Here is a 27,198-nt window from a genome sequence, read left to right as displayed (position 1 = left end):
AGGGATTTTTCAGATAATTGCCTTTCAAAAGCTTTTTAAAATGAGAATATATTAAAAATTTATCTCACTGAAACTGAAGCAAATCCTTCGGATAAAAAGACAACGCCTAACCCTAATCTGGCCCAGATAGAACAGTCGGTTGCGAAGTTGTGACTAAAGAGAAACTTCATAAAACGGCAAGATTGAAAAATGGCGAGATTCGTATGCCGCCTGAAATGGGAAGCTCCATAATTATTCCATAACTATGCCAGACCTCGCGTCGCTATCCGTTTCATAAAGGGATTAAGCTCGCGAAACTGGGGACCTTGTAGCTGGGGTGCCCTATTAAATTTTAATGTCGATTGTTGGGGATTTTTTTAAGCCTATTTGTAAAAAATTACGGACTTAAAATCTAGAATATTTTTATAAATGAGAAAATTGTATAGGTATTTATACATAAATAATGCTGCTCCAAGCGTCGAAACTTCTCCACGCTATTGATATAATTAGGTATTTGGGCCCATTGCTAGTCTCGGACCATCCCCTAGAATGCCCTACACCGGTCCAACTGGAGCCATGATGTTCTACTACGACTACGATGTTCCAGGGTTCAGTTTTGCTTTGAAATCAATCAGGGTCAGTTCATGCTTCTGTAGGAAAGGAAATGCTGCTCTGAAGTAGATGAAACTGACATTGCTATTGGAATAAAATTTTTGAGATTGGCTCTTCAACGAGTACTAAGGGATCGAGAGATTCGACTGATAATCAGATGAAACAGAATCTAAAGCACAAGATGAAGAGAGCTATAAGGAAATTTATTTACTGATTCGCAAGAAAATCGAGGTCCCCTACATTATTCCCTGCATCAACAATCTACCACCTTCTCATGGTTACTCTAATGTTAAAGTTAGGGTGAACAATTAATTTTTGAAATATTCTAATTTAGAATTAAAAGTATTTAGGTTTTCCTGTAATATATTAATTTAGCACAAATTTATTCAACATTATGAGTGCACACAATAGAAAAATTGTAATTTCCACAAATAAGTTTCCAGTTACGCTATTATGCAAAAATTGTTTAATAAATAATGCAGAGGGCAACATATATAAAGATGTTAATCTGTGTGATTTAGCATTTCAATTAAACGAAAAACGTCATATAATTCTAGAATTTAACAAAAACTTTAAATGATATAAAACCTTCCTTGTGACCTTTAAAATAAAATGGAAATATTCGTTATATATTACAAATTTAAATATATAACAGTATTTATTTCTTCTACTGCAAATCTCCTTATTGACGGTCTTTTCGATTATACAAGAATGTTTGATTCAGGCTTAATTCGAAATTTATATGGAGAAATTTCCATGTACTCTCTGTAATTAGGCGAGGACTTGACCTCGAGAAAACTTGTTCAAGGGCAAATACCGAAAAATAAACGTGAAAAATTTATTTTGCAGATAAGTGGGGAAAGAAAGCCCCAGTAAATCAGAAGCTAAAGTGGGTAACACCACTTTCGAGTTATAAAAGAGCGCGTTTCTTTTAAAAACCGAACTAAACGCCACGGGATATTTCAGCAGGAGTCGTTCTCCTGGGGACTTTGTTGTTGGGAAGAAACCGCCATGTTGGCCTTTTAATGCTAAAATGAGTGTGGTTCTCGCTGTATTGGCTTACAAATGAAAAGAGGGAAACGTTATAACATAGGGAGGAAATTTTACATCCCTCCTGCCTAACTCATTGGATTAAAACCCAAAAACCTTAAATTTACATAATAAATATTAATATTCAAAACAGGTTGTTGTTATATATAAATGGATGAGGGATAGAAGTTTTCAAACTTTACATTAGAAGTTTCAATTTTAATTAATGCCTTTATTTATTCAAGGGTGATGTATAGGTATCTTTATCATTCATTAACTCAGAGGAACTGCCATGAATGTTTATTTTAATATTTTACAGTTTCCGTCATTATACATGGTGTAAGGAACTAAATGTGAGATTTATGGAGCGATATTCCTTGAATCAGAATAGGAAAAGAGTTTATTTAATAACAAGTCAACAAATATTTCGTTTCTGTAATATAGGGCGTAAACGTTTGCCATTTTTTCTATTTTTACCTTTACAGCTCCTAGATTTTATGAGATACTTAGCCCAAAGTTGGAGTGCCTACTATTTCTTAAGGAGTACGCGGTATGTTGTCACAATCAATGTTATGAATCTACACGATGATAGTTATCTTGGGATCAGGAACGCACCTATTTTCAAATGTTAACGTCATAAATTGTGGCAGAATTGTAAAAAGAATTGAAAATAAGCCTCAAATTTATATTCACCATTAGAACATTATTTATTTACGCCTTACGTACCTTCATCTTTTGAGAATCTTACGCGATAGTTCATGCATACTCAAAGATGGCTAACAGAAGCTTTGATTCAGGGTCTAGCCTCAAATTAAAATCCTCTTCCATTTTACAGCAAATTACAAAATGGAATTTGGAGTGTATAGAACAAAGCCCCTTTGCAGCCTTTGATAGTTTATACAGGACAAGAACAATCTCCGTTAAATATAGTTGAAGAGTCTTGATATTTGCTAGCAGCTCTGCCCATATATTCTCTTTACGTTTTTCACAATTTATGCATTTCACAGTCTAAGCAACAGGCCTGCTAAATTCTTAGGATACAGCATTGACGGGCTAAGCCACACTGACTTGTTTTTCAACGTCAATAAAAATGTGTAATCAATCTCAAAAGAAAAGTCGCGTAGATTTTAAACTACTTTTTGCTTCGAACCACTTAAGCCTTCATAGATCTCGTTAAAAACGCTATAAATAAACGATACAGCCCATTAAAGTAAAAAGAGAGCTACTAACAGGCTTTCCAAGGGAAGACCATTTGAAAATGTAAATAGTCAGCCAACATTTCTGTAAAGGCGAATTTCCATCTTGACAAATTGGACGTGTCGCAGTGATCGATGCCCACAATTTGTTACTGCTTTTTAGACATTTCGCACAACGACATTAAAAAGCGATGCGGGGCCTTCTAGCAGAGAAATGTATCAACATTAGTGGTTTGACCTTCCGACGTTTTTTTCTTCCTTATTGTAATTTATCAAGTCTCAATCGTTTCTCCTTCTTTCACTTTCTTTTATCCTAAATCTAGAAAAGCCTGAAGAAAGTGAAAGAGAATGTGAGAGATGTACCTTTGTAGAAGCGAAACGAATCAATGAAAACCATAATTATTAAGAAATAATGGGTTGTAACAAAAGTTTCCGTGATTTTGTAAAATTTATTTTTTAGAAAATAATAACAAGAAACTAATCAATAATATATTCTCCGTTATTATTTAAGACCTTTTTCCACCTGTCAACCAATTTGTTTATGCCGTTTCTCCAGAAGTCGGCGGGTCTGGACTCGAAAAGTTAGCGAGCCAGTTTTCGAGATGCTGGTCATTGTCCAAGATTAAACCGCGCATATGACTTGACAGTGGACGGAAGAGGTGATAATCCATTGGTGCAAAGTCAGGAGAATACGGAGGATGTTGAAGAACCTTTCACTTGAATACTAGAAGGGCGGCTTCGACCATTTGTGCTATGTGGGGTCGCGCGTTGTCGTAAAGCAATATGATTTGGCCCTGTCCATCGCGTCTTTTCAGTTGAGTTGCCTCGTTTACACGATGTAGCTGAGCTGAATAGAGATTCTTGTCAACCATCTTGTTCTTTTCGAGAATTTTCTAGTGCACCCGACCCTCCTAATCCCATCAAATACAGATCATAGTCTTTTTGGGATGAAGACCTTGTTTTACTCTCAGTTTCGGCTTATCTGTTGAGGCTACCCACTCCTTTCGCTGCGTCATATTGGCATAGAGGCACCATTTCTCATCTCCCGTGACAATTCTGTACAAGAATCGCTGCTTGTGGCCATATGTTGTTCGGTGTCGGGCAAGATGTTGAGCAGCAATTTGAAGGCGATTTTCTTTATTGTTTTTAGTAAGGTCGTGTGGTACTCAAGCCCCAAGTTTTTTAGTAAAGTAACTTGATTGAAGGTGACGGAATATTGTCTTTGCATTGCTGTTAATTTTTTCGGTTAATTCTCTGCATGTTTGACGACCGTTCTCCTTCATTAGCACCTTCAAGTGATTCTCATCGAATTCGGATGGTCGTCCGGCGCGTGGACTGTCCTGAAGGTCAAATGTGCCATTTTTAAACTTGATATACCAATCTTTAGCAGTACTCCAGGATGTAGTATCTTCTTTGTGCACACCACAAATATCACGTAGCGCTTCGGCAACTTTTTGGCTTCGATTAATAGTAAACAAAAATAGGAGTCGAAAATGTTGTTTTTTATAGACTCGACACTCCATCTTTCAAATCCAAAAATTAAAAGAAATTAAATGAGTTTAAAAAACGAGAACAAGAGTTTTGTAGAGATGAATAGGAGCTTTAAAATAGTATAAGTCACTTTGACATAAGAATTGCAAATTCTGTCAAAAAAAAACAAAAGAACAAAATGACAGAACTTAAGTTACAACCTTATAGTTGCCGCATGGCATCATTGTGAAAAGTTGCGGGCATCACCTCCTTTTACAAGCCTCATTAAAAGCTAATAAAAGGAAATTTTGGTCCTAAAAGTCGAATTTCTTCTGCAGTATGTAAAGCGTAATTTATTACGTTATCATTTTAATTGAACGTTTTATCTGAGCAACAGAATATTTTACTATACAGGCAGTTAGCAATTTATTATCATTCTCCCTAGCAACAGCTTTCACAAATCTAGGTTCTGCTAAAACCATTCTGCAACCCCCAAATTTACGAATTTATTAACTCTGGTGAACGATTAGGGCCTAGTTTACACCAGTTACGTTGGAATGAATAATGCCAGTATAATTAGCTTGAAATGAAGGTTTATCACTGATCTTGTCGGTTTCATTCATTAGCCATTTGATAAATTGAAATTAAACACAAATGTATGAAACTTTTTAATTATTCAAATGCGCGATTGATGTTCTCGTTGATGTTTAGTGCGACAACGACAATTTTTTTCAATTTTGTTCTATTAAAAAACCCGACTGCTCTGAGATGAGTCTCTCCCACCAAAAGAAATTATGAGGTGGGAAACACGTCTCTCCATTGAAACATAATTTAATTTCATACATTAACGAACATGTGCTTGCCACATACCCTTCATAAACAGTTTGTAGCTTAAAGCGAACCTGGAATTAAGTCTGATCTTTTCAGATGCAACTGGACTTTGATGCAACTTTAATTATCTCTAAGTTTCGTTTATAATAATGTCTGAATTCCGGAAATTACTAACGCTATGGTTTATAAGGGAAATTGTATTGAAATACTTCTTCCTTCGTTTCATAGGAAATAAGCTGGCAAGTACATCAGACCTAGATATTTCTATATATCTCGATATCGATTTGATGCATCATTGAAAGTGGTGCCATAAAACAATGGAAGTTTCTACCCATTTATTGTGCCTCGTCCATTGTTTCGTGTCTATGCAACAAAAAATTGCCGAAGCGAGCTCAGCAACATGGATATATGGATCGTGCATTTCTCTGCACTTGCAATTATCCAGGTTTTAATCTGAACTCATTGTTAGAGTGCTGGAATTGTGACCACCTCCAGAGGACTAATTAACCGAGATTTGATTTAGGCTGAAAGTGTAATTAACTTTGTGTAAGATGATGTGAAAGCGAACCAAATGGATACGACAGGCGAGAAAAGAATTTTTATATGTTGGATTGAAAAATGAAAGGAAAGACTTAATGCAATCCTGAAGGACAGCGATAAGAAATGTTATGAAAAATTTAACTTTGGCAGAGGGTTAATTACCAAGAAACCCCAGGAGAGACGAATGGGTGACGTCTACTTCACTAAAAATTGATAGATCTGATAAGACTGTTGCACACTTAGGCGTTAGATGCTGTTTACTGGAGATAACTTGCTTAAAAAATCCAAGATTGTTATGTCCTGTGAAAGAGAAAGGAGAAGGTCGCTTAAAAGATAATAGTGAGAACAGTTCATCAACATTTCAAGAACTATTCCCATATAATCTAACTTGAATTAACCTGAACTAACCTAGTTTAAAGACCGTTGTGGGTGAAGGGTCTTCTTGTTTATTACTTCGATGTTAGAATTATTTTGTTGTAATAATTCTGATGACAATTCAAATTAATTTATTCTAAGACATAATGACAAGCTCATTCATTCGAATATCAGGTGCCTTTAAGGCAGTGAAATATAGAGTTTTTGCTAAAAGAATTGGATTTGGACTGAAAGAGGGCTGAAAGCTTTTTCCTATTTCAAATAATGATAAAGAACAACAAATGGTTCTTCCGCAACGTTTTGTGGAAATATTTGCTTCATTGAATCAACTCTCAGATACTTAACTATAGCTAGTTCCGATAATAAGATTGATGCATGTCTTAGAAGAAAGATCACCTTCTTGGGCCATTACTCTGACCTCGGTTCCTGGTGTCTTTTTATAATGCATGCAATGCGGCATGATTTAATAATATTTTTGTTTATACGAGGTGTTCAGTTTTCGCTGGCCAGTATAAAGTTTTTTTTTTTTAAATAGCAACCCATAGTTTTTTTTGCGCCATTTGATGAAGCCGTAATTTATAAGAAAAATACATCCAAAATTTTTTTAATTGATTGCGGCGTTGCCATATTAGAGCAATTTTTTTAAAAATGCAACATCAGAAAGAAATGGTCACAAAACTGGTGTTTTTTTTAAATTTGAAATTTGTTTTTGTAAATTAGTAAATTAAGGTCAGATGTACTTAAAAATTTTAAATGTAGTTCTAATACATATTTTTGGGGTATATATATATATTTTGGGGATTAAAGAAACTGGATATACTCGTGACATAAATAGCTATTTGTTCCACAAATAGCGGTAAAGCAACAGAAAATGTTTACACTTTCTAACTTTTGTCGTTTTAGTCCAGGCAAGGAGTAGTTTTTAATAACCAGGAACCAGAACCTGAACAAACCTCTAGATGTATTCTGACTACTCTAAAATCTAGTTTCATAGCCTCAGTTCCTTATTTGACCGAATAACATTGAACACTGTTCTCACTTCTTTTGACCAAATATTATCTGCTAAATACAACGTCTCTTCATAAAACCTATATTTTTTATAACTAAGCAAGATTACCAATTTCTTCCAAATTCTCCTTTTAAATGCAACTCATATCAGCCTTGCAATTAAGTAACCCAAGAAACTTCTAATTGAACTTTTCACGTTATCGTGGGTAAAGTTGGAAAGGCATGTACCTATATTTTGAAAACTTGTAACATCAGGCAAGTAATTTTAAGGGGCTCAAATTTTACCACCCTCAATGCCGTTCTCTCCCATTGTGACGATAATGTTGTTACGAGGGATTTAGAAGGAAAACTTCCATTACTTAAGGATTTCTCAACTTACTATCTCTTTGCTTTAGATTAATGAGTAGTCTATCGGTTTGAGATTGATTATTCCAGGAGGTATTGAGTTTGGAAATCCCTGGTAAATCTTTAAGCTATAATTTAATTTCCAGGATGAGTGAGTTGTGTCAGTTATTTTTTGGTCGGAATTAAATGTTTATTTTAAAAGCCACTGGTGAAATATTGGATTAACTACTAATTTGTGTTGCTGTAACATGTTTTGAATGAAATATCCGTTCATAAAGGCTTTTATTCATCAGTAAATAAGGGCATAAATTATATCCAATAGGCATTACTCAATGCACCAAAAATAGTAAATCAGTCGCTTCTTGTATTTTATTTTTATTTGGTTTTTACATTTGAATTTTCAAGTCAACATGCTCAAATTCGCAGGCAAGTTTTATCTTTATAAGAGAAGCAATTTTTGGGTGCACTCATCATAGACCTAAAATTCGTATATCAACTTCGGCATTATGCCAATAAAATCTGAATGCGGCATCAGATTGTGTCACGTAATATTTTATTCAATACGTCATTTGTTATTCAGAAATTGTTATATAAAAATTCGAAGCAGGTCTAAGCTGTTCATCCATATTTCAGGGCGTGAGTGGCCACGGGGAAAAGGAAACTTGTTTACTTTGAGAGGGAAAATGCACTTTTATTTCGCCCCCGCAACCCCAGTCAATAGATCGTGCCATACAAAAATAAAAATATCAAACACAGCCGAGACCAAATAAACCTTCCGCCGGAAAAAACGGCATGTAAAATATGGTTGGGCCTAAAGTTGAAAATAATATACTACCTGTCTTTGAACAGAGATATCTATAAAAATGAGTTAGTAATCTACATGGGGGAAAATATCTCAGCAATATTTCTTCTGTAGACATATGGTCCAGAAGGAAATATTACGTTCTACCAAGCTTGAGAGGGATGAATCATCAACTTGGACGTTTACAATGCCCCTTAAATCCAAGTTTTCCTCTCTTTTTTTGGGATGCTGAAACAGATTTTTTAATGTCAGAAACATGAGCTTGCTAAATTATCAAGGTAGGGGATCGGCCGAGTCTTCATGAAAACTTGAATGAAAAGTGAATATTGTTTTCTGCGAACATTGGGCAAATGTGCGGAAAGATGAGATTTCAGCGCGCTTTGTTAACTTCGGATTTTTTACGTCGGTTTAAGTTAAAGAGAATAGAGAAGCGAGTTCTTTCAAATAGAAGCAGCATTCGAGAAGGCAAACAAGAGCCAGCAATGGAAAAAAACCCCTTATCCAGTAAATTGGCAAAATTGCAGAGTGGTCTGTCTGATCATTATAGTTAAGAGGACACAGGGAGTGGCACCCAATACTTTAGTGGGACTTCAATCTGGATTAACAAGGTGGCTGTTGTTTTCCGTAGGGGAATTGAGGTCTGTGAATATTGAAATAACAGTTCAATAAGTTCTTGTAGTCGAACTATTGTAATATATCGCAAGGGAGAAGAATTTACGATAGATCTTCTTCAGTCACCATCAGACAATAATCAAGATTGGTATACGATGGATGGATAACGACTTACTGCTACATAGTCATTGGGAGCGGGGGTATGCAACAAAGAAAATCTTCCATAACAAACCAAGGAAACTATTTTATAAAATATTACATTTTTCACAATAAGTTTTTTCAAGCAAAACGCTACCGCTAACCAGCAAATTTCCATCTCTATATGCACAAATCCCCATCAAAATTTCCTCATGCCCCATTAAAAACACAAATCGAACATCGCACACCCCATTGTGTTAAATGTTCGTTTTCATATAAAATTATTTTCGCGATTTGCGTTTCCACTTTAACTGCTCAGTATTATTTATTGGTTCGTTTCACATTTGTGTCCATACGTTAAAAAATCCCTAATTGGAACTTTGCTGCAATTTTTAAACCGGCCATCTAAAGCGTTTTCACTGCCAGACCTTGAAAAACTAAGCTTTTACTCATGCACGTTGTTTATTTACGAGTTGAGCCTTTTTTTGCTCCATTTGTAATAATTTAAAAGGTGTCGTCTCTTTTCCCCCCCCCACTGTTATTATCTAGTTCTCGTTTTGCGCCTTATTCGCATAGAAACCGCCAAAGACATCCAAAAAGAGAAAATGCCAGGATCTTTTTGTGTTTATACGTACTTTCTTGTATGGCACTCTCATTCATCCAGTTCTTTGCATTGGACCCGACAGCTTCGGCTAGTTTTATTTCGTACTCTTGGCAGCACGATTCAACGGGCATTATAAAGGGATTAGGGCTTATTAAATCATGTGCCGACTTCATTATACTGCAGAATAAACTCCTGGATTCACATGCAAGAGAACTTGCAAATATATATTCTAAAATTTACAACAAAGAGCAACGGAGTTGTGGGTATACTTTAGTAAGTTGCCTAATATTTATCCGATGTTATGTGAAACTCGTGTGTCGTGGAATCTTGTTTTCAAAACTAAATACGAATTTATGGGCCTCAGTTTTCAACGTAAAACGCTAAAAGCAGCTGAGGCCGTTGAGTGTATGTAAAGTAATTCCAAAAACTGCTCAATAGTAATAATAATAAATTTCAGTTCATCTTCGATATTCCGAAATATCGCAAAAAGCTTTCGAATAGTGCGCGTAAGGAAGTTTGTGAATGGACAAACTTAAAAGAACAAAATGATGAATAAGAAAAAAATACAAACAAGTGGATTTTACTTGTTCTGTTCCAGCGACTGATCTAGTTATTTTCTCTTACTTCAGGATGACTATGTAACGTTGCTATGGTACGAAATTAAAGTAAAAAATGCTACGAATCTACTGGAAAAGCCACTTAAATACCATGCAAAATCAAAAAATCTGGACAAAACTCGCAAACGAAGGAAATTTAAATAAATTTCGTCAAACAAACTGATTTAAAACCAAATTTCCTGGCCATTCCAAAAAGTTCAATGTATCTGAAAGCGAATTCCGCCCTTTATAAGACCACGTTCTTCATAATATTGCTACAATTTCCCCCTAAAATTTGAATAAAACACTCATCAGGCGGAATTTTACGTCTAAATGGGAACTTTACAACGCGGATTTCCTCTATTGATTATCGATACGCCGATTCTTCAAGAGGCAATATTATGTAATCGAAGGTGTGTTTTTAAATCAGCACGATCTGCAGAATATCAAGCAACACCGGATAAGTCAAACGATCCCTAATAGCTACATTGTCAAGGGATTTAGCACATACTTTGTAGATGTGTAATTGCCATAGCGATGCAGATTATGTCCCTTTGGGGAGTTCCATTGCAGATTCCACTTGTTTGTCTACCACAAAATCGACATTATTCTAAGACTACCAGAGCACTGAATAGACACTTTATAACGAATGAAACTGCAACAAGGTTAAAATTTGCGTAATTTCAAGATTTGTTTTAGACCTTAGAAGTAACAAGATTTATATCTCCGAAACACGCTTCCTTCATGGGAATGAGTAAACTTGTTTGAGATTATATACGCGTGTTTGTGTCTGTGTTTCGGTAGGAGCTCATATCTGATGCTCTTAGCATTACAATTCAAACATGAACTTTATGACAGCTTTTTCATGTTTGTGTGTCCTATATACCTTTATGCAGTAGATACAATACTAGAGTCATAATGTACATGCATGAGGATAAGCTTTAGGTCGCTTCCTGGCTTTAGCTTCATGGATATCTTTAAACTTGTGCTGGATCATCTCGAACGACTCTTAAAGCATAATGGGACGTTAAGTCTTGCTCCAAATATGGGAGCGATTATTGCATGGTTTAAACACTCCTCTTTCAGGAAATACACGCGCATTTACCCTACGTTTTACCATCCGTCGTAAGCTCTAAAACCAGGAAACCGAGCTTTCGATTCCGCTTGAAATCCCCTGAAAAGCCTAAGAAATTTCGAGCCTCGTTTAATTATTCAACATATTCATTTGGGGTCGAAATATTCAGCGAGATCAGATGCCATGATCCTTAATGAGATTTATGACCCTTCAGTTTTTCGAATTACGGCTCAGTGGAATTTTATTATCGAATTTTATCCGTACGAAAACTATTTCGTTTTATTCCGTAAATACGTATTAAGCATTGTAGTGGAATTGCCACCATTCAAATATCCGGAAGTTCGAGTTTATCTATGTTCGGAATGCCAGTAACTCGATTTCGGACAGGAGCATAACACTTCATGTAATTTCAGTTATGTCCTTGAGGTATTATTAATTAGTAATTTGCTTCAATACTACTAACACCATTAAATGGTCATCTCAAATATGCCTGAGAATCTGGTTTATGGATGGTGACAGAATTGTCTTGCAGAATGTAAATTTTGTTACGATAATTAATAAAGCTTCACTTCTCATTGAATTACATCAGCAAAATGTCCTAAATATGGTAATTGCAGACACGAGTTGGCTGCGTAAACGAACCAAATTGCATCGCGTTTCCTATGGTGTGACAATGCAACGAGGTGCAAATAATACGCACCATTAACACACATCTACAAATTATCTATTATTTAACGCCTCAATGGATCACATTTGCAAATAACGGCTATAGACGTGTTTTGCATTCATATTGCAAGCTCAAATTAGCAATTTGTAAGCAACGCTAATTGAAAATTATACGTTAAAGTATAATTAGATACGGTTAAATGTGTAAAATCAGTAGTGGGTTCGGGGCGGAGAAATCAAAAACTTCTCCTTTCGGAAAAGTATTCACGTTTTGATCTCTACGTTGAGTCCTTGTCAAGGCTAAAAATATAAATAATCCACTTGTAACCCGGAGAAAGTAACATTCATAATGACTTGACCACCTTCTTTTTATCTTTTTTAAAATATTTTGTTGTTAAAGAGACATTTGCCAACTCCAGCGTAAGAAGAGAGCTCGAAAAATGACAACACGAATGGAAGTTGCTTGTTGTATGGCACATTGTTCTGCATTTTAAATGAAGTAACATAACGGTCCGCAAAAAATATTGGCGTTTCTTTCTATCAAAAACACCTGGGAAAGGAAGAAAAAGTGAAAATTAATAAGCGAAAAATTTGGCCATGTAGAAGTTAACAGAGGATCAAAAGCAGATGGCGGAAGGTAAAGTTTGCGAGTTGCACCACGGGTTCCTATTATCCAAGTATTTACATTCTCCCTGCTATCCTAATTAGCTAAAAATTAACTTTTTAATGTTTTTACAAGTACTTAATAAACACCATATACAGGGTGTCCTGGAAAATGTGGGCATATTTTCGGATACACATACAGGGTGTCAAAATAATATGACAAGTTCCTATTAAAAAAATTTCTACAGATCTTCCCTACCAAGATATAGGCTGGGATGGAAGTGTTGCAAAGAATTATGATAATATAAAATGTAAGAAATATAAGAAATATGTCTCATTCCGATTAAATAAGAAACAATGCTGGGATTTTGTGGCGGATGCAACAATTTTCAATTCGCCGTGCGCGAGAATGTATTAAACTACAAGAAGCCCATGTTCAACCCACTTCTGAAGTTTTTAATTAAACAGCTAAATTATCAATTCTTCGTTTCGATGTCAAAAAGGTTTAATTTTATTAAAAATTATTTGAAATAATAGGCGTTTTCTGGAAAACGGTTCATTTTATCAATGTCAAACAAGAGTACCTTTTCTTTAATTTAAGCTTCAAGCTATTAAAATTTTTTTTCCTTATGTCTATCATACAGGGTATTAAAATATGAGTATTAATGTGTACCAGCTGGTCGGTCCCTGGCGAAAACAAACAGCAAAATGAGTTTGAAAGACATTATTTTAAGGGGTCTTAACTAGTATCTATTACATTAAAAATGATCAAATTTTACCAAGCACTTTAAAAGTTATTTAATAAAAATCGATTTTAAGGGGCGTCTTTTAGGGGCCCATATCTTGGTAGGGAGGGTCTTTAAAACATTTTTTTATAGAAACTTCTCATGTAATTTTGACACCCTGTATATGTATCCTAAAGCATGCCTGCATTTTCCGGGACACCCTGTATATGCAATAGGGGAGAGAATAATTATTTAGCACTGACACCATCCATCACTTGTCGCATAGAAGATTTCTAAGGGGGGTACAGATTAGAAGAGGTAAACATGCACACAGAGTTACCCCTTTTTGTTTGACTTTTGAAGGTACTTTAAAATGAAGTCAAACCTTAAACTCTGACACAAAAGGGGTTTGTGAAATATATGGCATTTCCTGTAGGTTTTTGTTTTGATATCAGACATTCAATAAAGTCCATTAAAAAGAATATATCTCGACTTATTTGACAGGTGAAGGATTTATCGTGTGCAAAATGGGGAGAATCCGATTCGATAAATGGCTAACGCAACGATTTATATACCCGAAAAGGCTTTGATTAAAAATTTTTGCCAATATCTATAAACTTGCGCATTCTTTTATAATTAATAATGTATTTCCAATTTGTCTAAAAAATCCCTGTTTCTGCTGAGTCAATAAAGAACAATAATTTTCCAACATCGAAGCTTTGTCATCTCAAACGCAATTACTCACTCAAGCCCCTGGATGCCATTATTTTAAAACAGACAGACATTAGTGATAAAATCACAAAGGCGTATGATTTAAGTTATTCATCATTTTTAATCTCCGACTTTCATTTTGGCGTCATAATGGTGATTAAAATGAATGACGCCTTCGTGGAGGAGGAATCAACTTCACTCGTTTAAAGCCGAATTTGCAGGTATACGATGAGAACAATGAGGAATTATAATGATTTGGAGAGGTTAAAGTTTTGTGTGGGACGATGTTGGGGAGGTGCATTGTAGAGTTTTTGGAGTCCGACTGTTGGTTTAATTGAAATATTTTCTAATGCAGGTTAAGTCGTTTATGGTACGAAAGAATAAGCCACTATTACTTGATAATTTAGTATGAAAGCTGTTAAGGTTCCTTCAATAAATGAAACCGCGAAAACAACAATTTGATTTACGAAAGTGGACTGTATTAATTTTTCACTTATATTAATAATAAAAAAGTAAATGGCTTAAGTAGTAATCGGGAGTTCGCTTAGATGGGCAAATTACCAGTTAAGCTTGCGTTTACATGCTCAGAGCGACGACCGAGAAAAAGAGACCCCGAACCACTTCGCTCTCCCCTTACGTACTAAAGCTGAGAAGTTCCAAGCAGGGGCGTACCATTATCAAGAGACGCTAAGAGCTAACAGCTCCTAAAGTCCTAAATCGCAGCCTTTGGGTGAATACCTATACAAGTCACTTTTTTGGAGTGTGGCAGACACGCCAAATTGAGGATCGCGGCAATAGCCCAATTTATAGAGCTTCTATTGAGAAGTAGCGTATTTCCCAGCCATAAAAAAACCTTTCGATTTGGCCTGATGGATACGGTTGTCTAGCCCCCATATGGCATCCTCCAAATATCGATATACATGGACGTAACTTAGGGGCTGGAAGTGCGAATAAATTAACTAAGAGAACTCCACAAAAAACAATAACCTAAAGTCCTTAACAAAAACCCTTTAAATATGTTCCAAAATATTATCCAGGAAAAGTTCTATTTTTAATTTATATAGTCGCAGAGGCACCATTAATATAAATGTGTCAGTTATGCATTACATTTTTTATTTTTGCCTTCATACAATTTTTCAATTGTAAACCGGTATACGCCACTGGTTTTGCAAGAGATGGTCTTCAGATATAATTTGTTTTATTTGAGTAAAGTAAGGTATTTGCTGGGTACAGAATATTAAATAAAAAATTGATAACTTTTTGAAAATACCCTGTAATTTTTTCATTTGTGAAAAAATGAAAATCAGCTAAACAGGCCCCGAGATATTTACCAAAGCTAGTAAATTATGTTATAATGATAAAATAAATATTGCTATCAAAATGCAGTGGATTGAAAATTTATAATTTTGCGTTAATTTTCCTTACCCTATATGAAATTGACATTTTTTTTATGAGATGAGTATTTTCCAATGATTCTAGAACAAGCGAACGTTCATAATTTTTCGTGTTCACGAGAGTCTGCCAACGTGTTCCCAAAATACGAACTCTGAAAAATGGCTGAAAAATGTGTCGCTTCGTCTAGTTTTGTGAGCAGTGTATTTACTTTATGGAATGGAAAATTGAAAAGCTCTTTACCTTTAAAGCCATTTTCCGGAACATGCGACCTGCATAAGAAATGAGCTTTTCGCTTGTGTATTCAATTAGCCGGGAATGGTTGATTTTTGTTTGAAAGTTAACAATATCAATCAATAGTAATAGGTATAACCAGATACAATTCTCAGAAGGCGGCTCATTAATCCATCAGTCGAAGTTTGCGAAAAAAGGAGCGAAACGACGAGTATTGTTACTGAACATAACGACTATGAGGCCAATAAGTAGTGTATTCTATGCAGTTTTTATGGGCTACAGATTTGTTTTTATAATAATAAATGCAATACATCAATATAAATGAACTTCACTTTAAAATTTGAAAGATTGATCCACCTCGCAAACGCCGACAGACGCCATTTATTGCATTGTTTTATTTAATCCACTTTAATATTAAAATATTTCAGTATTTTTTGTTTCTGTGGCTATTATGTTGATAATTTACTGCGGCAATTTTTGTTCCTGACGTCAAGGAGTAAAATGCAAAAAAATGGCATCATTAGGAGCGTCATTTCGATGCTGTGTTAATGAGTTTCGAAATGGGAAAAAAACTTTAGTTTTTATTATTATTCCTTAACAAGAGAATATAATAAAAAGCATTCATAAATCTCTAGTTGCCAGAAATCTAAGGTTTAATCTACACAATATTCTGCTGAAATAGTCCTCTTCCGAATACGGCTTTCGCAATATTGCTGATGGGACGTATTTCGATATAGGGGGTTTAATGGAGCAATCAAAAACTTGTTTAGGCATCAAACAGGCAACAAAAAATGTTTGAGGAGGTGCTAAACAAGCGTTAAGAAATATTGTAATAATCGTCATGATGATGGCAAGAAATTTCCCTTTTTACGTCTTTATTTCGATTTTAAGACTTGTAAACCAGAACGTCAAGTAAAATATAACGATGTCTCGCGTTTTGCATAGAAATGGAACTAGATTAGCCACGCTTCGGAACAAATTTTCAGACAGAAATATCAGCTAGATTTTTCTACATTTTTATCTTCGGCATAAATGTTAATGGCGTCCTAAAAGTCAAGCTCAGCTAGACTAAGTGGCTTATCTCCGGCAGTAAATTATAGTATCGCATATTGAATTTTAATCCAGGCTCGATTCTTTTTAATATGTTTTTAACACGCATCCAATCTAAACATGAGCACGTACCATGTGTAATCCGAATTTCACTTTATCAGTTCTCCGGAACAGATCTACAACTTGCCCCCTAAGGCATCATTGGATTAGCAGGCAAACATGACATGTAATAGTGAACAATTAATGCACGCTCATCAAATGCCCATTCAAACTTGCAATATACTCCACAAATTACAGTTGCCTTCGGATCGCCCCTACATGCATGCTGGTTATTATCCAGAAGGATAAATGGGTTAGGAGGGATATTATGCATTTGGATAGCCCTTGATATGCATTTCAGGTTATAGTGATGTTCTGCCCTGTGGAAATTTATTTAATTGCCTGACCTATGTATATACTAATTTTAGATTTGAATTCCCTGAGTAAAACCTTGTAGTTGTAAAGTTGCTGTTTAAAGCTGGAGTTCTAAGACTTTTAGATCATCACAGGTCGTTGAATTTAAGTCGCCAATTCAGATCTTCAAGTAGCTTTAACTTGTCAAATTTTTATCCATAAATCCCACGACGTTAAATGGCTTCAGATTGCTAGATTGGTACCTTGAAATTCATACCCCGAAGGACCCTCCAAAAGTTTCAAGTTTACTGCAAATTCCAGTCTTTTAGGTCGCTTCAGATTGGTAAATGTTAAATTAGACATTCAAGCCTCTAAGGGCACTTTACGCTACCAAATTGAAGTGTATCAATTCAGCCCCTCTAGCTCTCTTCAAGTTGTTTAATTTCTAGATAGAGAATTTTTAGCGTTACCTAGAAATTCAGGTGAAGGGGAAGCTAAGGCGTAGCGAAAGGATTGGCTAAAAGACATGAACTGGACAGGACAAGGACTGTTGATCGAGAAGAGCCGGTGGGGCGCTAAACAACAGAAGAGAAACAAACGTTAATATATTGATGGATTATGAATGACTGATGCACAGCCATTGGGAGCTGCGATCTATGGGTCTGGTCGCTGAAGAGGCGAAATCCTGATTGACTGTCGAAGATGCAGGAAATTTATATCTATTCCTACAGTCAATCAGCCCTACAAGATGTCTTGAAGGGCTGATGTATGAAAAGTAGAATGAGCCCAGGGTTTGTTCAGGAATGAAGAGACTATTCAGGACCTGACAGATACAAAGAATATCGCCCAAGGTTAGGTTCGAGGTCGCACGGGTTTGAGAAAAACGTCCCTGAGAGTGTACGATATGTGGGCACGAGGTCAAAGTTTTCAGAACAGTTATTTTGTCTTCTGGTAGGAACTTGCGACCTTTTAGTGGGATAGAATAGTCGCTTACATAAAAAATAGAGGGCCATTTTGCGGTAATTTAGAGTTAATAAATTGTCAAATATAAATCCCCGGTCTTAAGGTCACTACAAACTATTTAATTTTTAACTAGGAACTCAGGCCTCCGAGGTCACTCCAAGTTTCCACATTAAACTTAGGAAACTAGATCTCTCAGGTCGCTACAAGTTGATAAATTCTCCCCTATAAATTTCAGCAGTTAAGGCCCCTTGAGACTGCCAAATTTTTGATTACAAATTAAGGCTGATATTGATGTTGAGGTGATAAATTCACTAGATTTTAAGTTATGAATTCTATTCTTTTAAGGCATTTCAAATTTTGAAATCAAACCTGCTTTATCCATTAGATGAAATTGACTATGTCAGACGGAGAAAAAATTTCTTTATTAAAGACATAAACGTTAAATTTTCCAAAGTTGGCAATTCAGGAATATACATGGGTCCCATCGAAAAAAAACTTGGATAATTAAATTTTTAAACCCGGAAATTTGTTGAAAAAATGATCGGAAAATACAATTAAAGAACTTGAAATATTATAATAACTGGTAGAAATGCAAGTTTATTAACAAGGAAATAGCAGAGGTTTCAGTTTTAACGCCTTATGAAAGGTACGTTTTATCATAGAAACAATAAGCACCATTGTGTAAAATCAGAATTTGTAGCACAACATTACCGAAATTAGCCCTTTTCATTCCGGTATGGTTTTTATTAACATTCCCCAGTCTCTCTTGCAGTTTTACCCTCCAAGGAAGTATATTTCTAAGCTCGATGAAACCGTTTTGAGCTTCTACGAATTTCTCTCCTCGCATTTCCAAGAAATGCTCCCAAAAATCCATTATTTACCTGCTGGTCCAGAATTGACATCGTGAATGTTTCCTAAATTCTCTTCGACAGGTATTTCCTATTGCAGTTTAATAGACTCGTTCTTGTATGAATTGAACTTTAATAAAACGAGGAATTTTCTGCAGGAAGCGAGAAGATTATTTCACTGTTTTATTAAAATTTTGAACAATGGTTTATGCATCTTTATTTGCGCCTGGATGTGTCGAGGGATATTATCTTCAAGGCTTTTATCTGTCGTTGTGTCTTAAAAGCTTTCTGCATAACTACCTTAGATCTGAAGCAAGTGCATTTATTAGGCATTTCGGGCACAATACATTAACACTGAACACGTCTACATAAAACAGATTCTCTTCTGCGGAGGCCAATGGAACTGCAATCTGTAATGGAATTATCTACTTTGGCTGGATTTATGGTCGTACGAGGGAAACATTCTTATTCACCTCCACTTGCCAGGCACTGAATAACCTTATTTAAGATTCGACGAGATTTTATAGCTGTAAACAAGCGGTTCCGAAAATTGGCTTAGAGTCTCTGATGATAATCTATCTTCCAGTTTAATTAAACATTACGTCATAAACGAAAATATATTTACTTTCAGCTAGCTACGTACTGAAACCAGGCCAACTGCAAATAAATTAAGATGTTTGTCTAATATTTAACACATCCTTGTAGTTATTTCCATTAATAATTATAATATTCCATCTTGTTTTGCCCTGATCTTGCAAAGGGGACCGGTAGTGACTTTTGAATATTCAGAAAATTATCTACGAGATTCAAAAAGGAACGGTGTAAACCCACTCACTTCACAGCTACGAATATCCTTAGAGGCTCTTATAAATTTGTTAATGAAAACGCTATCTCTAAATCGTTTTAAAACTACAGTTTCTCAATTTCTAACTAGGTTTACTATGGAGTAAAATGATAAAAATTTTTAAAATGATCAACAAACCTTTGAGGTTAAGAAACTATACAAGATGTAAGATAAGTAGGGGTTTTCCTTTTAACACGACATAGACCTCAAAAAACTAAGCAATATTTTTATATAACATTTTTTCGAAATCTCAAAAACAACCAAAATGTGCGCCTATGAAAGTTTTAGTAACTATCATATTTTTAGCTACTGCTCACTTCGGGACTGTCTACAAAAGGTGGTCGAAATTGTCGCCATTGGTTTCATTTGCACAAATTGTCACTCGCCTTATCCACGACCTTATGCATGCTGTTAGAAGAGAAATTTTTCTTCTAACATCAACAACATATCCACCAATTAGCGATTCAAGTATTTATGGGCCAGTGTCAATTAAACACTGTCAATAATGATAGTTTATTAAAATAACACCTGGAGTTAAATTTCACGACTGATTTTTAAGCGGCATGGTTAAATTGCATAAAAACAGTAAACATTCAATGTTTTTGCGTTTTTACAATAGCTGATAATTTTTTGCGGGATATTTTATTTCCATTACATTGCATTTACAATTTTATGCAGAAATAGATTTAGTCTTCATGCAAACATGTATTAAAACTCGCATGTTTCGTTTTTTTTTGAGATTTCGAAAAAATGTTATGTAAAAATATTATTTCATTTTTTGAGGTCTATGTCGTGTTAAAAGGAAAACCCCTACTTAGGTTACGCCCTGTATAGACTGTTGCAATTTTTACATCTAACTATTACATTCAAAATGTCAGTTATGTGTAATGATTACAGCGATAAAAACACTTGTGTATAAGTTAATTCCCGATATTATTCAATTTTAATTACTTGACATGAATGAGATTTTGTTTACCCTCGGTAATGGCACATGGTGGCAAATTACAAGAAAACAAGGAATTACTGCGTATATATTACCACTAATGTGAATATCGCAGCATTTAATTGATTGGAAATCAATTGGATGATACCTAAAAGCAGCTTTGACATGTTAAACCTGAACTCCAATTCACAGCCCCTTTAGGCGCACTTTTTCCCATTATTGCAATCAGTTTTCAAAGCGAATATGTGAGGATTCTGAATGATTTCAGTTCTTTGCAATACTATTAAGCATCGAAAACCTATCGGTGTAGATGTACCGCTTTTATCATGAAAATACCATTAGATGTTGTTTGATAACTGAAATTCTCAAACGATACGCTACGTTTACACTATCGCTGTTCGAAATGTATTAATGTTGATAATACTGCTGATGAGTTTTGATGTTTATGAAATAAGCTCTCAGTCAGCTATGTGCTAGAAATTCAGGAGTAAAATGGATCTCAGCTTGTAGGGTTAGTTCTGGAAACCACAAATATCCCTCAAATGTTATTTTAGATCTGTTATACTACTTGTACAAACATCAAGAATTCTAAAATTTGCAGTTCAAATCAGAATATTCGAGTTATTTGCTCAATTTGAAATTAAAGACGAACGAAGTTATAACTAGTGGTTTTATGAACTAATAGTTCCAAATATTTAGCTGCGTTTACTTTGTCTAGGATTTAAATGTTCGTGAAAAAGAGCGATCTTCGTTTACCGTAGACCTTTATTTTCCATGGATTGTGCGCGAAACGATAAGTAAATAAATTTATTTCCCACGGCTTTGTCCCAGCGCCTCACTAACGAAGCAGAACAAACCAATGTCAACAGCCCGGCGGCAATTTCAGTGACAGCTGTATCGCATTTTGAAGTTTTAAGAAGTAGTTAAATCCATTTTACGCACAAATGGTTCGGAACTGTTTGGTTACAGCTTAAGTTCCATGACGGGAAAAATGAGGTTATGAGCGCGGGCGTTGTTGTACTTTACCTGCCCGTTGCCCATGGCAACGGGACATAAACATAGAATAACATACGTCGCCTTTGGCAACGGGCCGAACAGGAAAAATAATATCTTCTCACTTCTTAACTGCCTTTAATCAAATAACTAGGTAAATACTATAGTCGCAGGTAGAAGATTTCAAAAATATCATTTGTGCGTGGTAGGACTATAAATAAAATAACTTCTTAATAAAAGACTATTTCCTACTTCTCTATCTTACGCCCTTAAGTTTTGTGTTCTTCAGTCGATTAATTACAGCTTTAAGAGACCATTATTTTAAGAAAATATTTACTTAAGAAATCAGCTTTTAATCGCTCTAGCAAATTTTCAATATTCCGACAAAGAAATTGCTCCTTTTAGTTCCAGACCCATTATGGAACCATGTTCCAGGATCGCAGACATCGAACGAATTTCTGCGGCTTACCTGGATAGTTTTGCGGGGATAAAATTCGTAATATTTCACTGGTGAAGTGCATAGGTATGAAGTGAGCTTTTAAAAACTGTCGGAAAACTTTCCGGTTGCGCAATTTTCCAGAACAACAGTTTTAAAGTTCTGAATTTGGCAGCGAGACAAATAGTCTTCTGCCGTGCTTTAATATTTTAGTTTTTATTTATTGAATAAGTTTCGGATCGACAAATAGTTGGAAAGGAGCAGTGTTTAGTGTAGACAAAATACACGAGAGGACTACATATTCAGCATTAAATAATAGTCGAAGTTTTACATTTTTTATTAGTGGGTTTGATATATCGAAGACGGTTATATGAGATTACGCCTCATCTATTTTAGCAACAAAATTTGCAAGTAAAAATGTGTTAGGTGGTGTGAGGTATTTAAAATTTTTCACTAGCGAAAACGCATAATTGAAACAATTAGACCGATGAAGGTCAAGAGTTATTAAACTATATCAAATTATATGAGGAACTTATAAACACATTTCCATACATTACCGTGTTAATAATTGAAATAGTTTTGCAGCTTTGCGCAACACGCAATGGTTTCACATTTTACCCTACATGAGCTTAAGGCGAACTACAACGAAACATGAAATTAAGTCTCCTTTATGTTCAGACAGTATGCCAAGCTTAATTTTCCATATCCAGGCTTAACCATATGAACATAGCTACGTTGAATTCAGCATTCTAATAACAGAGAAATTGCATTTGTGATAAGATCAACATCCAGCGTAACTTTCTCCTCGTAATAATCACTTAACCTAAGGCAGAGGGTTGTAAAATCCGTCGAGAGGAAAATCTTGACTCTACGAAGGAAAATAAATTTTCTTTTATGGGTTTTCTTTGATAGGTTATTCGGTAAGCAAGCCGACTTTCAATAGGGCAACCACGATTTTATGAGTTGTAAGCTCGTATCTTATCGATACGGCTCGTTTCAAGTCAAAGAGACGTGAATGTTTTATTCTTTTCACACGGTTTTTTATCAGTCAAAATCCATGTGTTTACATTGAGAAAAAAGAACTTTTTCAGCAGGATTTCGCCAACTTTGCAAAATAGCAGTCATCTGTAAACAGAATTATTCTGAAATATGAAAGCTGTAAGCTTGCTCCCTCAATATCTCTATCAGCTCAAATTTAACATGAACCTTCTACCTTTTAACCTCAAAACGTGTTTAATCAAGAAACAGATACCATCATATCGACATTAGGAATTTCATCACTGTAAAATTGGAAATTTTAAGTTATTTGCAAGTTCTAGAATTCTAACTTCATTTTTAGGAGTTTAGTAAAAGATGAGAGATTGGTTGAAATTGCTAAAATCATATTTGTTCTCACTAGTTCATTTTTCAAATCCAACACCGGTCTCGACGATATTTTATTTGAATTTTAACACCCTTCAAATTCCTAGGAAATGTCTATGAACCCCGAATATTAAAAATTTAATTTCCTAGACGAATTATTTATATCCAAAGCTCCAAGAGAGAATATCCGTGAATTCTTCTCTATTCGTGCACCCAGACAGCTATTCCCCTTATTAAGAGCTTTTGTAGAGCTTTTGTTCACTCCATCAATTAAAGAAATTCCAGCAACCTCTCGTATCTATTCAGATATTTAACCTTTTGTATTTGGAAATATAAATTTTGTGTACTCTGTAGAAAGGAAGTACAACATCCTGTTAGCAGTATTCTTTACTGAATGGATAAGTAGGCTATTCCAATTAGGTGAACGGAAATGAGTTTTTCCTCTAGATGCATTTGGTCGGGAAATTTGTATGAGTTAATAACATCTGGAGATGAAACCCATTTGTGTTTACCTAATCGGAATCCCGTGAAATAAGAAATTAGCAAATAGCAATTCGTATTCTTCCTGAGGCATGAAACTGATTAATGACAGATCGCATGCGTTCTTGATCCGCCTACTCTTTCTTTCGCTGATGAAAATCAAACTTTTTTTAAAATTACACATTAACTATTAGAGTTATTAAATGTCGTATTCCCGCAATATGATCATGTTATTCAACCTTGTTGTGCAATGTACTATTTTCAATGCTCTAAAAATACAATATGTTTTTGTGAAAAAAGGCAGCTTTGTCATAAAGAGAATTCTTTTACAAACGACTGGATAAGGCTATCGAGGTAGTCCCATATACAAAAATTTATTAGCGCAAGGAAGTTGGGGTTTCATGTCGACGGATACTGTCGTAGTAAATTTCTAGGACATCAGATGTGGCCACGGAGATTGCCATTTTATGGAGCTTTGTGGAAGAATATTTTATTTCAATAATGAATATTTTTGTTTCAGGAACGAAGATGAGATGATCATTTTCCATTACTTGCAATTGAGCTATGATCCGGATTCTGGCCTTTTTCTTCATAGCTTTTATCTCTCTAAACGCCTCTGAAGAGCCAGTCAGCACCAATCCCACATTCACTGAAGTTGCTCGCCTTGACTTCGATGGCAATGATACACAATCCTTCTTAGCAGAGTGTGGGAAAGCCGTTGATGCATGTAAAAAGCCTCTTTATGAGGGCGAAGTGAAGTCACCTCCTGGTAAGCCGTACCATTCATTTTCGAAAATAAATTATGTCCTTCCTTTATTACTGAAGCTTGCCAACTTTCCAGGATAGTAATAATTTTCCACTCGAACTGCGCTTATAGCAATTTGCCAATACTTCCATTAAGTAATGCCTGAAAATGGTTTAAAGCCTATATATTTTCTAAGAGATAATTCATATGAGACATGGCTTCGCATTATTATAATCTCATAACATACAATGTAGTTCTATTGATCTATTAGCAATCACCGTTCTTTTGGACAAAAATCTCTATCTCGGCAATTGGGTCAAGTTCAAAATGACCACAAAGTAAGAGTGCATAAGTCATTTCCAGGGAAGTGTATGAGGCTTTAATTAGAGCTGGAGCAAATTAGACCCAATTAATCACAGAAATTAAGATGCCTCTAACATGGTTTCTCACTCGCAGAAAACGGTAACGGGTTTTTGCGTGAACGAGACCCGGAGAGTTTCCCCTCTAATTTCGCTTTTGCGGTTTTCTGCCCTTTTTTGTAGCTAAATGCTTATCCGCCTATTTGGAGCCTTTCAAAGGCTGTCGGTGTTAGTTATTTTGTAGAGGGGGCCTTAACGGCATCAAAAGACACGATTTTGTTGAATTTACTTTCTTTTATAATCTGGAGAAAGGGATCAATTTTAGATTAGTCGAAGTTAATACAAATTTATTGCACATATTCTAGGTCAGGAACAAATCTAGATCCTTTCGGGCTTATTCAGATTAGATAAGGTTTAAAATTATAACAAGAGGAGCATATGCAAAGATCTATCATAAAATCTAACTCTTGAATTAAGCCTGGACATTTAGGACAATTGAGATTAGTTCAAGTCTAAATAGGTTGAGGTTCGCCTTGATTAGCCGAGGATCAAAATAGGCAACAACAGCTAAAAAGAGGGGCCAGATATATTTAGCCTCTTTAGGTTTTTCAAGCTAGTTTATATTACTTAAATTTCAAATGTTTCTGTTAAAAACTGAGTTATTGCTCTATTATGCCTTTAATTAATTCTTTCATGAGGGAGTTGGTTCTTCTTCGTAAATTTTTCTTATTTTGGAGTCAAATTAATTTCTATTTTATTCCTCGTGAATTTCTACTATTCTTGCTAGTTCTACTTTTTAGCTTTTTTAATGAACATTTCTGATATTATTTAGGTGTGATTTGCATGATTGGTGTTTTTTTGTCGTTATTTTTGTTTAATTTCAGTTTTAAACGTATGAATGTTCCTGATTTCATTTTTAGTCTAATTTTTTCCCCCTTTTCTATGATTTCATCATTTTTGATATTGTTTCTCAAAACATGCGGTTTTGAAAAACTCTCGGTTTGATTGAAACGCATTAATCTGAGCTGACCCTTTGCAGAATAATATGATTGCATTCCCATCCAGGCCTTCCCATTCGTAACGAAAACAAAGGGCTTTTTTCAGCCTAGAAAGTAATGTATTATTCATCCAAGCCGGAAGATAAATAGTTTCAGTTGATAAATTTTCGTTACCTAAGCAGGTAGAATAATACCGCTTATATACGCTAGTTGTTGGTAAAAACCAGTTTCAACCCTCTACACCGTTTACATTTTATGGTCATTAGTTAGGCTTCATTCATTTATCAGGCGTAGAAACTGGGCCTTAATTTCGTTAAGCATCTTAGGTTTGAGCTGAAATTTCGCCCTAGAAAACCCCCTCTGCAGCACAGTTCTTGCATAGGGCAATTTCCTGACAATCATAACGGCGCCCTAATTAAATTAAGCTTTGTGCTAAACTTCGGTTGTGCAAACAACGTGGCATTGCACTTATCATATCCAATAAACTTTAATTAGAAGCAGAAGAACTGAAATTCGAGTTGTTCCCCGCTCACAAACGGCAGGATTATTGGTAATTTCCTGCTCGTTTTGGTTTCATTGAAGTCGCCTTTGTATTGCAGTTCGAGAGGTATTTTGCAAATTCCTGCTATTGCAGAGCACAAGAAGGTAAAAACGTAAAAGAAGAAATTGAGCGATAACTGACTGTTTCAAAGTGATTTCTGAATTTAAAGTTGGAATCAGCCATAATTTTAGCACACGTTTTTATGTGCCACTTTGAATAATTTTGTTCTACATGCATATTGAAACATTGCTTAAAAATGGGGCTTTATTGCTTGTGCCCAACTTCCAATTCGTAATATGAATTACAACCAACTTTGAAACCCACACATGCATGTATGTGAATTGCAATTGAGGCTGAATTTTGTCAATTGGTAATTGAATCCGAATATAAATGCATTTAACTAATTGTTAATTATCGTTAAACTTTATCCGATTTAACGGTACATGTGAAATTGATTTATTATAGTTCTAATTTTGCGGTGAAACTGATTTTTAATTATGTATTACGTTTCAATTTACGCTCAAACATTTAAAATTATCTAGAAGTAGTTGGAGTGTTTTGCGTTGTTTATGGCAATGAATTAATGAACATTTTGTAGAAAATTTGAGCTAAAGTTTCCAAATATGCTACGTACTTTGCCACTTTCTGAACGCTCCGCATAAAAGTTTCAAATGTTTTAATTCTTAACCAATAAAGCATC

General features: G+C 35.1%; 1 protein-coding gene across 1 annotated transcript in view; it reads left to right on the top strand.

The window, feature by feature from the left end:
• Positions 1-27,198, top strand: part of mtt (mangetout) — a 161,717-nt gene that overhangs the window by 8,952 nt on the left and 125,567 nt on the right. Inside the window, exon 2 of the mRNA XM_066397223.1 lies at positions 24,376-24,624. Within this exon, the coding sequence (XP_066253320.1) occupies positions 24,420-24,624 (205 nt within the window). The 5' untranslated portion in view covers positions 24,376-24,419. The remainder of the gene's footprint in view (positions 1-24,375; positions 24,625-27,198) is intronic.

The sequence above is a fragment of the Euwallacea similis genome, chromosome 14 (genome assembly GCF_039881205.1).
Source record: "Euwallacea similis isolate ESF13 chromosome 14, ESF131.1, whole genome shotgun sequence".
NCBI lineage: Eukaryota > Metazoa > Arthropoda > Insecta > Coleoptera > Curculionidae > Euwallacea > Euwallacea similis.
This window is presented reverse-complemented; position numbering and strand designations above follow the sequence as displayed.